This window comes from Pseudoliparis swirei, chromosome 16, assembly GCF_029220125.1.
Source record: "Pseudoliparis swirei isolate HS2019 ecotype Mariana Trench chromosome 16, NWPU_hadal_v1, whole genome shotgun sequence".
Taxonomy (NCBI): domain Eukaryota; kingdom Metazoa; phylum Chordata; class Actinopteri; order Perciformes; family Liparidae; genus Pseudoliparis; species Pseudoliparis swirei.
The window spans coordinates 8,131,367-8,148,140 of record NC_079403.1 but is presented as its reverse complement, the minus strand read 5'-3'; the positions used below and the strand labels follow the sequence as shown (position 1 = coordinate 8,148,140).

The 16,774-nt window shown below is 43.0% G+C and overlaps 2 protein-coding genes across 5 annotated transcripts in view; one reads left to right on the top strand and one right to left on the bottom strand.

Annotated features, from left to right (window-relative positions):
• Positions 1–16,774, top strand: part of plxdc2b (plexin domain containing 2b) — an 88,445-nt gene that overhangs the window by 25,059 nt on the left and 46,612 nt on the right. For 2 of the 4 annotated variants that reach the window (XM_056434607.1, XM_056434609.1), the window contains exon 2: positions 8,474–8,712. In XM_056434607.1, the coding sequence (XP_056290582.1) occupies positions 8,474–8,712 (239 nt within the window). The remainder of the gene's footprint in view (positions 1–8,473; positions 8,713–16,774) is intronic. The other 2 variants (XM_056434608.1, XM_056434611.1) reach the window with 1 other exon arrangement.
• Positions 1–16,774, bottom strand: part of si:ch73-174h16.4 (leucine-rich repeat-containing protein 14) — a 157,920-nt gene that overhangs the window by 117,510 nt on the left and 23,636 nt on the right. The gene's annotated exons all lie outside the window — the stretch shown is intronic.

Below are 16,774 nucleotides of genomic sequence, written 5' to 3'. Positions count from 1 at the left end.
GGATGTCAAACTGATACAACAGCGAAAACAGGTTAAAAAGGAGATTACGTAACAACACCGTTCCCATCATGCTGGTTAGGAATTTATTGATTTATCATAATCATGAAAAGCAAACTTAGTGTCTCCTATGATCCAGCTCCCAGTGTATCTATCGTACATGAGCGTAGTCAGCGATTTGCTTCTGCATGTCGAAGTTGCACGCGTTGTTTTAGTTACTGTTATCCTGTGTTGCCTGTTAGTCTGTTTTCCGGATGCTCCACCGACCCTAAACTGTTAACAACCTGCACTATAACCCCGGAGCCTGCACCTGCACCACACAGCTGGTCAGGGGTGCGACTGGGAGCGATAAACCAAAACAACCTGCTCTCTTCACTATTTTAATTCCACCCTGACGACCTTACCAATAAACTCCAGTCGCGCACGATCTGTCTGCTTCTCTTTACGACTCCATGTCTGTCTTCTAATAACAAAATTACAGACAAGTCTCCTGTATTTAAGTGAGATAGTTTGACATTTTATCCCCAAGGAAGCAAATCACACCCAGGAAATCATTTCACCTTTTAGACACTGCCCGAAGAAATTGAATTGACCACATTGTTCACGTCTGCTGAAGACTTTCTTCTCGTCGCCTCTGTCATTTTAAATGCAAGTACAACTAGTGGGAAACGTGAAAAGACTAAAATAAATGAGAAATCTGATGAATTGTGTATTTAAGGAATGTAATTAGGTTTGCTTTAGAAATCTTTGTGCTTTTCACTCGTCCTGTCAGAAAAGAGAGAAAGCAGAGCTTGAATTTAAATATGTTCTCTCCAAAATTAGACAATTTCACAAAAGGTAACAGTAAAATATTGTTATTCAATTGGCAATGCAAATATTTGGCACTGTTCACTTCTAATTAAATGGAAGGGTCTTAACAAAACACACATTTCTCCGTGCAATACACAATCCATTCTCAACGGGGATTTCTTTTGGTGGGATCTGTTCTTCGATATGCTGCTCTGTAGGTCTCGCTGTGCAGAGCAGGGTTGTGTAGTCGACCATATTTATTATTGATTTCCTGTGATTGGCTAACGCCTCCACCGCTGAATGGGAAGAGATTGAAGCAATTACAGATTCTGACTTGGATGAGTCTTGTCACCAGAGCTGGGTTTGGTCCTCTCCTTCTTTCCTGCTCATAAATATACGTGCTTGTGGGATGCTATTGCTGAAGATGATTTGGTGTCTTCAGTCTTTCTGCTGGAGCTGATTTGTGTGTGCCTGGAGGCTGTAGGTAGGAGGATATGAGATTTGGCAAGTTTTTATCGATGATTTTCCTGCACATAAAAAAAAAATGTAATTCATCAAATAAAAAATCTGAGTTATATGTTTACATCTGCATACTGGGAAACTATCAAGATCTTGGAGGGAAAACATATGTAATGCACTTTTTTTTAAAGAGGATCTATATTACTCACAAGTGAAACAAATTAACTTGAAGAATTATGAGGAATTTCACAAGTGGATATGAGGGCTGCTCTTAGTGCTGGAAAACCACACGACGTGTTGTTGGTTGAATTTGGTATGATGGGTTAGTCGACTCTCCCGAGAAAGAAGGAGGCACAATTGATTGAAAATTAGAAGATTCAAATCAGCTTAATCTATGAGAAGTGTCTGATGGATACAATATCTATTGATGATAGGAATATCAATAAAAGATTTTAGTTCAAGGAAAAAACATATTTTTCAGTAACTGCAAGGATGAGACTGTTGACAAGAGGAAGTGGCACATTGGGACACTTTTTATGATCAGCTTTCTTTGTGTCCACGTTTTTGCATATTGTTCACTGGCCATACATTTCCTCTAATAATACAACTGTTAGCTGTTGCATGAACTGTAATATTCAGATATGAGCTTTGGGTTAAATCATTCAACAAAGGTGTCTGCAATCCAAATTACTATCTCGTCCTCTGACGGGTGGAGTCTTTTCTTTTTTGTCTTTTGATGACAGGTCCATTCGACTAAGTGTTGGAGGAGTCTGTGTGTGTTTACACAGCGCTGAATGTACAGAACGTTGGACTGTGGTGAGATTTTGAGAGAGGCTCAGTGATGCTGATGGATTACCAGGAAGGATGGAGACGGGCCTTAAGGGCCTCGCCTCTAGCCCTTTGCCCACAAATAAAGTGGGTGAAAAAAAGAAGTAATACACTCACACCAATCAATCCCCACCTGCAGGACAAGTCCCACATAAACACCACAGACACGTGCACACACCTCTACACACACACTACAGAGAATCAATCCTCAGTAAAGTGCAGCTGCCTGATGGCCGTGATATTTCTCACACATGACCACAGCCTGTTAAACTCAAATCGATTGCTTTTAGGGTGACGGAAAGGTGGTCAATTAACTAGAAACAGTGCCGATCAATATATTTCAAATGACTGTAATTTACATCTGGACAATGTTGTGATAATGGTGTCGAGATGTAAGGAGGTTTTCTTTTCATTTTTGCAAAGTAGGAGTGATTTCAGTCTTTCTGTTTTGTATATTATATAGAATAATATTGTCTTGTATTGCAATGATTTACTGAATAAAATACACAACAACAACGACAACAAATTCCTTCATTTATATTCTTAATTTAACATTTATTTAGCCAAGGTTAACCCTTTGAGATTATGAATCTCTTTCACAAGAGGTCAATATGGCCGTGTGAAACCACCATAAAAAAACACAGATAACAGACTCAAAATAAAATGTAAAGACATTCAAATAAATGAGAATGCATACTAAAACAAACCAGGAAAGCTCAATCAATCAATCAATCAACCATTTCATTCAGTGTTTTTACAATCAGGTCTCAAATTATATATAATCCTGCTTTTTTAAATCTTGCATGCTTATAAACTAATCTAGTTTGAATTGTCACAACAAGATGAGGGTTCAACTTCAAACCTTCACTGTACCTGATGGTGTACTTCATTTTAATAAGCTATCAAATTCAAACAAGTTTTACTCGAACACAATTGAGACAAATGGGCTCCTGTAGTTGTTGGCATGTTGTTTTTTTTATCCTTCATTAGTTTGCATTTGGGCAACTTGGCACTATTGAAACAATGTTAAAATAGTAATTAGCAGATGATGTATTCATGAATAACATTTAATTATCACTTGTTTGCTTCGATACTGAAGAAAAAGAGAAGATTGTTCTTTTATTTATCAGTTTGTTATTGTTTTCTCATTGACGAAGCAATATTGGAACTGTAATGATGGAGTTCAAGCCTGTGTGAGATTTAAATACACATGTTATTCATTCAGCAGATGAGTAGTTGGTCAAAAATTGCAGATACAAAACACAAGTGAGTGCATTTGTGAGGAGCGATTATAGTGTCAAGTGTGCCTCAGGTGTTCGGTGTGTAGGTGTGTTTCTATCCACAGAAGCTCAGCTGAAGACTGTGAGCCCCGGAGTATGAAGGCTGTTGTTTGTGATATGGCGTATCAGAATAAAAGTGCAGGCTTTTCTCCCGCTGATCCTTCTCTGTTCTTCCGTACAGATGTGACGATTTCCAATTTCAAGGTCTGTTAGGCAAGCACTAAGAGGACAGTGTGGGAACAGTGAGGGCAGATCTCGTGTTTTCATGGAGCGATTTAGGCAAACTGAGAGAGCTGCTGAGCTTTTGTCTGTGCAGAGATGTTCTGGCTAGCCGCTGACCTGTAAGAGAACAATAATATCACCGGCACTGGAGGAAATAACCTGTTACAGGAGGTCCACTCAAGCCCGAGCTCTCTCCTGCTCGAGTGATTCACGGCCTCGAGGCTCCTCATTCGCAAAGTTGAACAGTGGAACGAGAGCCGGCAGTCAATCTCTTGAAATATGAGACCGACATGGTGCCTGACTGGAATCCTGAAACCGCAAACACTCTTGTCACTTAAACGCAACTCTCTTTGTGATCCCGCGGCCTCCTGACTGCCTGCAGCCCTCCTGACTGCCTGCAGCCCTCCCTGCATAACTTTGCCAAAGTATTTTTGGATAACTTCCTTTGACTGACCAAAGACAGAGCCAAGACATCCACCAATCACTGAAAGAAAGCCACGGCGGTGACAGCGGAGTCCCGCAATGGTTTACTCGGGCACTTTAAACCCTGTGTTTTGGGGTTTGGTGCTGTGTGCTCGGGGATGTTTCCGGGTGCTTTGTGGCTCAGCCTGCTTGGATTTTTGTGTCCAGTGTATTTAGTTGTTTACAGCAGATGCTTGGAAGGGTCATTAGCATTTTTCTCTTCCTTCTGTTCTTCAATGTTAAAATCGTCATTAAAAATCACTGCACCTGAAGCTGGACACAGTCTACCTCCTAATTCCCCCTTTGCTTCCTTGCCTCGGGCCTCCTCTCTTCCTCGCCGTGTTACCCCGAGCGCCGCAAACGCAACATTAGTTTTCCCTCGAATGAATTCCCTCCACCTTCAAGGCTCGGCAGATTGTAATTAACACATTTGAGACTTCAAAAATTGGCTTCTATTTATAGAGCTTGTTTCGCACCTGGCTCTTTGGGAGACAAACATTATAGCGCCGGCTCGTCACACAGTTAAGTGTGACGAGCGGAGGTGACGGTGCAAGTAAAGAGTGTATAAAGCTAGTTTAAGGAGCAATAATGTCCACATGGGTCCAACAACACAGGGCTTTCACCCAGGAGACCGGCTTTCATGTCTCTGGTGAAACCACAAGTTGCCATTGATTTATTTTAAGTTATGTGGTCTATGAACCACAACCTTACCCTGGACCTGAGTAGTTGTGTAGCCTCAACCTAAACAACAGATTGCCGCAACATGTTGTTGCTTTCAGTCCCCTTGAATCAAAGTCAATGTTTTCTTTTGATGTGTTTTTTTGTTCAGATGCGTAAAATTGATTAGCACACGCTTCAGATATTTTACGATTTTTTTTCCTGCGACATAAAATACATCATTAAATATCCTTCTCTTGAATTTCGAAGATTTAAAAAAGGTGTGTGTAAAGTGTCTAAATGAGATGACTAAATGTAATCTCTTCAAACACAAGTCCGCTCTTAGCTTCGCCGCGGTAACCACAGTGCAGTTTGTTAATGTGGAAGCTTTTTCCTGAATTCGCACTTCAAAAATCTCAGAGGTATCATAAACTTGTGTTTGCCATTTGCTTATTTTCTGCAATAATCCCAAATAGAATGGAAAGTACCACTAGCTTTTTGTCTAAGGAAACAATGCGATTTTAACTTTCATGTTGACCTGTAAAAACCAGCCAACCCTGCAGCACTCAATTGTTTTCAATGAGAATGGCTTCTATTTATAGCCCCCAATCACACATGACACATTTATCACTTTGGTGACATACAAGAGCGCCTGCTCAGCACACAGTGTTTACGGCGTGTTCATGTATTGTGATGTTGCCAGGGACCTTTCTGATATCGTTATAGAAGCTTCAAAGGTCCTCGCATAGTCATTGTTTTCATGATAATGTGGGACATTCAGATGTACGACAGTTTTCATCAATTTAAAGTGTGTCTTTGTGCTTTGTCTCTTATCTGAAGGGTTACTCTAGTGAGAAATCAGCTTTGTACAGAGATATTTCGATATAAAATCCTCAACAGGCATGTTATAGAAAGAGACACGCGTCTCTATCTGCAGTCCTAATCTGAACCTCAGGGGATGTCTGTGTTAAAGTACTCTGACTTAGACAGATGTGACTAATTGTTGGCAAAACAAAATCTCTGGTGTAATGGAGCGCTCACGACTTGATGCCTCTGTCCATGGAGAAACACGTTTCATTTTCTTTAAGCTTTAAACTCGTCTCGTGCTCATATCTGAGATTTAGATGCATTTAATATTTGAATCTTTACAGTCATCCCTCGTCTGGACTTTATGAGGACCGTTTGAACCCGGATGTCTTGGCTCTGCCTCTCTGTCAACCTGTGTTTAACTTTCTCCTGCAGTCGACTGATAGACTTTATGTGTTTGCCGAATGACAGGCTGAGTATTTTTTACAGAGGATGTGTAAAAAGCGAGCTGCCGCAGGTTAGAAAAGCACTGCATACTGTAATAATTTCAAACAGTTGCATGTCTCCACCCCTCCACCACCCCCCAGGAGACAGAGATGCAAAGTTGGATCACTTGGCATCGCACATGCTTAACATTTTTAAACTGAAGTCGGGTTGTATTAACACACAGAATGAGTAGGGGAAAAAGCTAGTTTAAAAAGCTCTCATCTTGTCCATCACAAGATCAAACCAGCAGCAGTCTCTTTTTGTGAACGTCATATTTCATTTCTGAGCTTATCCATCTCAAGATTTTAGCATCCGCCAGTACAGATAACACCGTCAGTTTTTTATATATTTTTGAGCCTCAGCATTCGGTGCTCTGAGAGGACCCCGGACATAATTTGGCTTGTAAAGGACCAAACATTGAAAACCTGCCTGTTGTGTCAAACACTCATTCAGGCACCAACCTCATATGTTGACTTGAGATGCTTAAAAAAAAAAGGTGTTTGTTTGGTTTCTTAGCACACTGATTCATTCCACTGCTGAAACAATGAACCGATTCGATGAGGATGGCATTGCAAGTTGTTCATGGGATAGTCTGTGGGCCTCTTTTTGAGTCAAGACATATGCTTCACTCAGAGAAACAGGAATTTGTTGAGACGCCGTTGTGTAGCAGCTTATAGAGGATTTCACACATGAATATTCACTGTAAAATCTTTGGGTACGTCAGAAAAAAAGAAGTATTTTTTTGTGTGAATTTACCCGTCAAACGAAAAGTGCGAATCGATTTTGTGTTGTTATGCTTACGTTTTACTGAGGGCATCATTGTGTGCTGGCAATACAGTGTCACTTCAAAGTGTGTGTGTGTCTGTGTGTGTGTGTGTGTGTGTTTTCCCAATGCGTTCCCAATGAGTCATCGCGAATGAACAAAACAAGACGCGGTGAAAGGAGGGAAACTTTTGCGACGCTGTTCCCCGTGATCTTGAGCCACACTGATAATCACATCGTCTGTTCCTTCAGTCATCATTTGTTGAGTTCTGCTCTAACAAGAGGACCTCTCATCGCACAGATTATCTCACATCTGATTAGGTTTTTTACTTTTAAAAATGAGCACAATTTCAGAAGAAAAAACGCAGTCCGTGTGAACCTCGGGACTTGAGCCTGAGAGATGGTGGTCTGCAGCTCTGCAGCTTTACTCTGATAAAGCAGCGTTCAGCGGGCACTAAAATAAGCAGAAAGGCAAAGAAACCATCGAAGGATGTGACTTTTTGTCCCGCTCATATAATGCACACCACAAACACTAGCATGCCGAAACACAATGAAGCGTTCCACCTCATCTACTTCCCAAGTTCCCAGTCATGTCTCTCCTGTCAGCAACAATGAGTCAGGTGGGAACTGAGAGGGGAAAACAAGCAGCATCTCAATGAAAGCAGGGGTGCAGACAGCACCTTTATTCTGTGGTTTTATGACCCCCTAAAAGGTCCTTGAACGTTTTTTAGGTGGAACCAAATTTCAATCCCTCCGGTGTTTGTGAATCAGAGGTGTTGACAGGTGTGAGTACGGCCAACAAGGCCGCCCGACAGAGTCAGGGTGGAGGTATGCGGGGCCTTTCAGACGCACTGAAAGAAAAGTAGAGGGGAAAGATTTCCCTTCGCACAAAAGGCGAGGAACAGTTTCGTACTGAGGGGCAGCCTCGTCCTGCTGGGATGTTATTTTAGGTGTCCCTCAGGGGTCTGACCTCTGTGCCCCCCCCCCCCCCCCCAATGCTTGACAAAAGACCCAAATCTGCCCCCGGATAATAAGTAAATCTGCTGCCCCTGAACCGCCAACACCAGAGGTAGTGTTCACAAGAGAGGTGCAGGTGCATGTGCTCCTTTTAGAAGGTGACTCATCATGGGCGTTCACATTGGGACACGCTGGGAAAAGAGACGGCATTTATCCAAAGTCCCTATGTTGTGGTCATGGTGCATTTTAAAGCATCCGCTGTTTGCCAGCTTTCCATCATTATATTGAGGAACCGACAAAGATCCTTTGCAGGACGAAAATAAATGTTGAGGTGCCTCTTGGATGAGAGTGTAAAAGTGTTTGCCTGGGCTACTTTGTACACATGGGTGTGACTAATGACCATCGGGGATAGAGTGAGTGTCAGGAAGTGTTAGTGGCACGGTGAGAATTGGCCAGGGGAGCTGCTGCAGACACAAAACAACAAGACAAGATGATGCACACTTGAGACTGCAAAGAATGCCTCTTCTGTGGGTGAACCAGAGCTTTTGACCAACAACGGTTGCATTTACGCACGTATATGCCACGATGCAGCCCACGTAGACAGCTGGAGCATTTGACATCGAGGCCAATCTGAGTTGTCAGACCTGTGACAGACGGACAACTTTAAACAGTCCATGCCACTAATTGATATTCCATGGCAAAACATTGACCTGTGCTTTTACAACTTGTTTTCTTTGACTCACACTCTTGTTTTCCCGTCTCCCCAGGGGTCTCTTACTCATACGTGCAGGGGCAGGCAGGAGATGAGGACGCAGCGGTGGACGTGAAGCTGTACAGTCACCGGTGGAGGAGATGGCTTCCCCCTCGTAACATGGACAGTAACAGGGCCAGTCAGGAGCAAGACCAGGATCCTGAGCAGGAGGAGCTCGAGGGCGTCCCGGGCCTGCTGTCCGCAGAGGAAACAGACAACAGCTCCCAGATAGAGGTCGGAGCCGAGTCCTTCGAGGTTATTTGAGTCTTTTTGCAGAGAGAGCTGCAACTTGATGTCATTTTGTGTTTTCAGAATCAGAAAAAGTTCAAAATATTGAAGTTCTATAATGTTTTGTATGTCTTCTGAGGCTCCTCTGTGGGTTTTTTAAAATCTGGGGGCAATATATAATTCAGAGTTTGAGCCACTTAAAGTCAGCATTACTTTGCTTATTTATGTTTATCTGATTTTAAATATCTCCTGCGTGTCTCCCAACGCTTCAGTGAATCACTGGAGCACCTGTTTAAATGTGTCATTAGGCCGCATTAAAAGCCCAACACACCCAGGATCCTCCCACACAGGTGTTCACTGGTATCACGCCTCAGCTGAGGGCTGCGTGGGAATATACAGACTGTGCTTGTTCGACAGCTCTCTGGTCTTCCTGTTCTGTCGCACCTGTCTGGACGTGAGGCGTTATGCCGTGTTCGTGTCGTTACCAGTTTAGGATTTTTAAATAGTCGTCACATCAAAGTGCAACTCGTAATCGTGATGGGAATCTCTGCTCTGATATCTGGACTCGGCTCTTCATAATAGAGGAGACGCTGGAAGTCAAGGAAACATCCATCGTATGGGTCAATTAAATCCAAATGTATATTTCTATATATAGACCCAGGACACGCTGGAGAGATTATATCTCCCGGCTGGCCTGGGAACGCCTCGGGATCCCCCAGAATGAGCTGGAAAGTGTCGCGGGCGAGAGGGAAGTCTGGGTCAACCTGCTGGGTCTGCTGCCCCCTCGACCCGACCCCGGAATAAGCGGATGAGAATGGATGGATGGATGGATGGTATTACACCAGTATGGCAATATTTCATAAACTCTACGCTGTATGATAGATCAATAATTCAATGGTATTGCAAGCAATGCAATGCAATGCTTTGCAAAGGGAAGGAAAAAAGATTTCATGGAACTATTTTTTTTATTTTAGCTCCGGTCTGTTTCATACAGACATATGAACTAAAACATGATTTCCCTAAATATATCCTGCATTGACAAATTTACAAATAATATTCTCGTGACATATAATTGGGGTTGATAATAATTCTCAAATTCGTGAAATGGAAACCAAGTTTGCCATCGTCGGCATCATCTTCCATTGAATCCAGACTTTATCGTGACTCCAGCTCCACGCGGTAAACCTTCCTGTCTCGTGAAGAAGCCAAACTAATATAAAGAGTATATGTCGATAAAACCCTCTGCTGAGCTGAAGCAGAAGAAATACTCTTCAGTTGCTTCCCTGGAGCAATTATGAATCTCTCTGGAAGAGAGGATGTTCAGTAATGAAAAATAAAACTAAAAGGGCCTTTTTAATATTATATATCAAATTAAGCTCAGCCCTCATGTGTTCATCTACCTTCTTCTTCGGGGCCGGATCATGTAAACTTGACCTCGGAGGGACCAGAGCAGGAAATGAACCCGGCCTCCCTCAGTGTGGAGGGGTTAGAGGAGCTGCTTGAGATTAATAGCCGTGTTTGTCTCGTGTTTGTGTCGATGTAAATGAAGGCATTACCCGCGTGAAGGCGCCTCGGCCTGCGCTCAGCATCGAGGCGTTCAGTCGTAATGACGGTGGCCACCTGGGCTAAGACGGCTCCTTAAGTCTCCCCGTGGCTTCTAATCATCTCGGGTTCAGAGCCTCGCGTCTGTCGGCGAGGACGCCGGACGCTTTGATCGTCAGCTGCAGTCATTCACACGCACACATTTTACTTCGGGACACAATCGACACACACTCGTTGTTTTTCGCTCTCTGTCGCTCATTTGTTGTTCCAGGAGGGAAAAGCAGTCAGTCGCAAAAATGCATCGAGCCTGGAGTCTCTGCAAAAACACTTTAATTTCCAGGTTTTCACCTTTTATAGACCTGAAGAAATCTCTCCATCTCCTTCGCTGTCTTTGCTCTGAGGTCGGTCTGTGTTTGGGTCAACTGGTGCCGTAACACCGGTTTCCAACAACAGATTCATCTCAGCCCGACACGCAGGTTCATAACAGTGGCTTTCACAGCAGACTGTCTGACGCCCTGAATGACTGTGACTCACTGTGTTCGCTATCAGATTAAACAGCCTTCAGGTCACAGTCGGGTAGAACCGGGAAAGAAGTTGGAGTGAGCCGTGGGAACAAGTCGCCGTCACTGGATTCAACTCAGATCTCATCACTTTTTATCAGGAAAGACCGGTGCTAGTTCAGACCCGTCGTCGGTCGTGGCTTGTGGCGGCGACGGTTGTGTTTTTCTTGTTTGTCGTTGCGTCTTCCAACGTGCCGGTTCATAACCCCAACTGTGAGGATGGCATGTAAACTGACTTTTTTGTTGTTGTCGATACAGCAATTATGAAGCACTGCATGTATTATTACCGTCGCATTGAAAATGCCGGAAGGTTATGTTTTGATCGCTGTGTATTTATTTATTTATTTATATGTATGCGTGTTATTCGCAAAACTCAAAAAGTATTGAACCGAATCGCATGAAATTTGGTGGGATGATTGTTTATTATCCGGGGACCAGTTGATTAGATTTTGGGATCGATCGGGTCAAGGGTCAAGGTCAAAGGTCATGAACAGGTCAAATCTTCTTGAATCACATGGAATTTGGTGGGATGATTGGTTATTATCCGGGGACCATTTGATTAGATTTTGGGATCAATCGGGTCAAAGGTCAAGGTCATGGAAAGGTCAAAATCTTTTTTTACCATAGCACGATACATGTTTGTCCAATTGGCATGCAACTAATGCCAAAATGTTCATAATTCAATGCCCAATCTTGTGATATGCGAAGGTATGCGCTCTACCGAGTGCCCATTCTAGTTTGCTCTGTTAAGATATTGTGGAGCATTGTCTCCCTCTTTGCGTTGTTATCTGAGCTCCTCGTTGCTTTATTGACATAGCTGGGCATGTGTGTGCCTGTGAGCGCGCCCCACTGGTGAGACGGTTGAAGCCGATAACGGCGTCCTGACAGAGAGCGGACTGAGCCGCCGGCTCGAAGGCGACTTTCTAGACCACGGAGGGAGATATCGATTGCATATAATGGGCACTAATATTGAAGAATGTCTCAATTTCAAATTCGATGGACCACGAGAAAAGGAAGTCGTGTAAATTAAAGGCTAAGTACCGCTTCCAGGTTTGAATCTCCTCTTTCATTTCAAGCGAGCCCACATGGGTTCTGACCTCTTTGAGAACATACTTTTGAGGTAACTCACGGCTGTCAAGTGGAAACCCTTTTGAGGCCTATCTTTATGAGGAGCATAAACAAAGCGCGCAAACGCACGGCAGCCACTCGGATAATAGATTGTACGGACTGCTCTTTCTTCAAATCCAGTATCGCATTGCAGCACCAAAAGAAGCCGAGAGAGACATATAACTCCTTTGTGTTCCCTCAGAAATAATGTGTCCATTTCATGGTCTCATCTACAGGAACTTACAGCCGGTCCAGAGAATTTAACCCATGTCAGTTTGCCAATGAAAGGAGTAGGTGTTTTGGGGGGTGGCGGTGTTTGTCCTGCTCTGTGTCATACTAACTGTGTGGTTCATGGTTGTTATTGGCTATCCGCGGCTCAGGAGGCTCTGTTGATTTCGTGCTGCACTACGTTTACGTTTATTTGTTTAAGCGAGAGGATTCACGCAGCGAGCGGCTCGGTTTGCTAATTTTCATTACTTCCCTCGCTGCTTTTTACCGTTGCCGCGCTGCATATTCAGACCCTGCAGTGAATGCAAATGATGTATTTATCCCCCCTCCCCCCCTTTGTTTGTTTTGTGTCTCCGTTTGTTAAAAGGTTCCCGGAGGATAATGTGTTCGGGAAGAGATGTTTACTTGTGTTTAAACTCTGTCGTGCTAAATGGTCTTAAACAGCTCGGCGGATGAACCTCTTTAAGTGTCAGTGTGTGTCCGACCTTCAACTGTCTGATTGAGCGTCTTCTGGTGTTCGAGGTCTGGACGTTTCTGAGTGGATTAGATAACATTTTGGTTGGCAGTTTTTCTTCAGATGAACAGAGACGGAAGAATTGTAGAGCTCTTGTGAATTGTGAGCGAACCTCTCCGTCCTTGAGCATCACTTTGAAATACAACCAACTTCTGTTTGAACCCATCAGACAGCTTGCGACGCCACTTCATAACATTAACAACCAACCAAGGATCGCCCAAGAATACAACAGCGGCGGATTGGTTTCACCTCAGACTACATGCCTACTTTATTCTCTCCATACTTTATTGTTTTTGAAACACACACCGTCACAGGAATGTTTATCCAGTTGAAAAGTCAACCGACGCCATATCTTGCAAATTTCGAGTGTGATCTTTGGCTGGATCGACTCGGTGGAGTCGACGGATTCGTCTGGCAGCGTGACACGAAACAGCGTTTTTCTGATTAAAAAGTGATTGAACCAATCGAGACGCCGTTGTCGAGCGTTTTCAAGCAAATTCAGCTGTGATAATAATAACCGCAATGGCGACGGCTCCAAACATCATATGCACCGCTATCAAGGCTGTTCTGAAGAGATTACACGCACAGATTAATTTTGTTGTGGTTTTATCACTGGATTTGGGAAGAATCTCTTTCATTTTACTTAAGGAGGCGGGGAAGAAAATAGTGATTAATATTTATCCATCACTCGCACTAATGGCAAGTCATCACCCACCTGGTTTTAGTACAGAATTGATTTAGGCTGGTACAGATTTGGGATAATTCCTTTTTTTTTAACTCTCTTTTAACTCGCTGCGCTCCACTCTTAAAACAGAGGCACAAAGCATGTTGTCATGGCAACACATCTGCAGACTTGCAATTGAGACAGATACGTTGGTGTCTAGTGCCGATTAACATTTTTCATTTTAATTTCCAGTTAGTCAGTAATATATCTAAAATATTGGTGCACTTGAAGTCTGTACAGCCACGTGGTCTGGGTTGTGAGGGACCTGACCCCAGAAATCCAAGTCAGACTGGATCCAAAATTATACTCAGGTTGATTTAGAGTCTCACTTTATTTCCATGGTCTGTGTCATCATGTCGAATACTTGAATTACATTGAATTCGTGCATGTTGTGTTTTGGTATATTTTCTGGTTTGTCTTAGACCTGTTTATTTTTTTTAAATTTTTTTTAATGGTTTATTTAATAAGGGACAGTGCACATAAAAAAAAAACAGTAAATGTGCCAGAGTTTAGCCAGAGGCTTTTTTTTTCATCTGTAGTCCCAATGTTGCTGATGTTAAGAACAAACCTAAAAACATAAGATTGCAAATACAATCTACAGATAAAGCAAATAAAATAGGGGAGAACCTGTGACCTCTACATCCTACTAAAGTATCCCCACTATTATTAAAAGGAATTGAGTGGTGCTGCACAGACCTGCATCTAGTTTCACATATTGAAAACACACACACACACATCACGATCAGAACGATGAATAATGGATCACAGACACTGTCAGCTGATGAAGTGCTGGACACGAGCGATGGCATGCTGCAGTCTGATGTAACTGGGTTCTCTTCTGTGTGTGTGTGTGTGTGGGGGGGGTGTACTAAATACAGGAAAAACAAGGCTAGCTGACACACATTGGAACATTTATGCAAAGGTCTCGTGTGCTACTGCAAACTTAAAAAACGTTGTTGCAGTTTTCAGTGTCCAAACATTGTTCAATCACAACCGCCACGACTTCTTTAGCACCAGTTTGGGGACACATCTAAAAAACATCTCATTTTCTAAAGTAAAATGCCCCAAATGATCTCATAAAGATGTTAGGGAATTATGTGTGTTATGGAGCCACTGTGAAGTCAAATCAAGCTATTCGGGTCTCAATATCATGCAATATTCATGGGATGGAGATGGGAATCCTTTCTGCCGTTTGTTTCTGTGCTCTTGAGACAGAAAATGGTCCATTACAGGCGGCGCATTTTGTCTTCTCCATCACCATCTCGTTTCACTTCACCATGAAGCGTGTGACGAGGTCCCAGTCCTCCTCTCGCTGGTTACGTCTATCTTCCTCTTCAGACTCGTCTCCACACTGTCGTGCCTCTGTGGCACTTGACCCACTTGAGTTGTCTATCGCCTCATACTATTACAACACAGAATGCATCTAACAATGCATGCCAGAAGAATAAACAATGGCTGGCTCATGTTTGTTATATAATAATAAATTAGAAATCAAATCTATGGGTTTGAATGAGCTATATGTTGGAGAATTCTGGACAAAATAGTTATTTTTTTAGATTTGGCTCCCCCTCAAGTCTAACATGCAGGCTAATTAGTATATCTGAGTGTCTCCACCGACAGCTTGAGAACTATTTTTGCATAGCTGCACCACATTTATTATCGAAAGCCCAAAGCAGACTGGGCTTTTTTTTTTTAAAGAAGGGGCTTATAGAGACAGGAGCTAAAAACAGAGCTGTTCAGACAGAAGGGTAATACAGGTATATTCAGATGGCAGTATGAGAAAGATAAGGGGAGTTTTTCAACTAGCATTTGAACATGTTCTCGTATGAACCTCCACATAAGCATGATGTTTCCTCTTTAAAATGGGACAAAATGTATCTTGGAGAAGGTACAGTGGAATACATTGACAGACAAGTACGCCGTCACTGTTTCAAATAAACGGACAAAATGCTCATGACGGCTTTTGAATCGTCCTTCGGGAATGTTTGCCTTCATTTACCAGCCCACACAAGGAGGTCCCATAATCACCTATCCCGGCAGCATGCACAGTCAGACCTCCACCCGACCAGAACGAGCTGTTAAAATGCAACGGTTCAGCTGAGACTGAGAAAAAGACAAACCAACAGGGGAAAAGGGAAAGACTGGCAAAATATATAGGGGGGAAAACACAGGTGTACGGCATGATGCAATCAGGGAGACAGGAGTGGCTGAGGGCAGGTGAAGGGAATTAACCAATCAAGACAGAGGAGAAACAGAGGAGACACAGGAGACACAGAGGAGAAACAGGAGAAACGGAACAAGGCGTTACAAAGCCCTCCAAATTATTGTGTATTTCTGTGTGTGAGCCTGGTCATCTGGCCCACCTTCCCCTTCACCGGCGCCTCCCACCTCCATCTCCCTCCATGCTTCTCCAAAACATCTTGAGCTGATCAGGAGGGAACTTTACAGCTGTGCATGTGCATGAACTTTTACAAGTTCCCTTGTTTTCTATTCTCAAAGTAATGTGCTGACTAAGGCTACCCAGAGGGTCTTTTTCCCCTGACATGATTTTCCTGCACTTTAAGCCGCGATGAAAGACTTTTGTCAGTGTTTGCTTAAATCTACAAATTGATCAAAAGTAAAACCACCGACATGGCTGAACTCCATTTGGATTTCTGATTTCTATCAATCCCACAGAGGCTTTTGCTAAACCCGACACATTATCTCTCTGTTTCATATTCCAGGCTGAATATCATGTCGCGGTATTAGATTATAACTCTCTGAGGGTAATGTGAATCCTCAAGGCAAAACCAGCTGAACAGGGAAGGATGGCACTTTAATTAATGTTTGTCTCGTGGCCTCTTGACGCCCGAAGCGCGGTAGCTCAGAATATTACCGGCTGTGCGTCAAAGTCTGCACAGAGCTGTGTGAGTTCCTATTAGTGAAATCACAGTCAGACACTTGCCTGGCTCAACATCCAGAGAAACCTTACCTTCAGCAATGTTTTAGATAAAAGACACCGCTGTAAGGTATCTCATCAGACCCACAGGGAAACAGACGAGCTGCAGGAAGCCCACAACTCCAGCGTTCCTCCAAATCCTGCACAGGAAACAATAAAAGCTGACGGGCCGCTCCCACACAGCTTATACAAGTCTGCAAATGTTTCTGTCGGAAAAGATCGTTCCGGCCGTGCAGTCTGGTTTTAAGAGTGGAATAAGTGGATTGTCTTCTTCTTCTTGTTATTATTAATTGATTAGTGGACATTACAACCTCTTTGTGTGCTGCCCCTAATGAAAACCACAGAGAACAAAGAGAACATACAATGCAATTCAGCACCAACTTTGTTCTGCAGCTAAAAAAGAAAGATATATATTCTTATTGATTTTCCAAACTATATCGCAACTAACAATCTTAGTTTGCTTTTAATTAAAATGT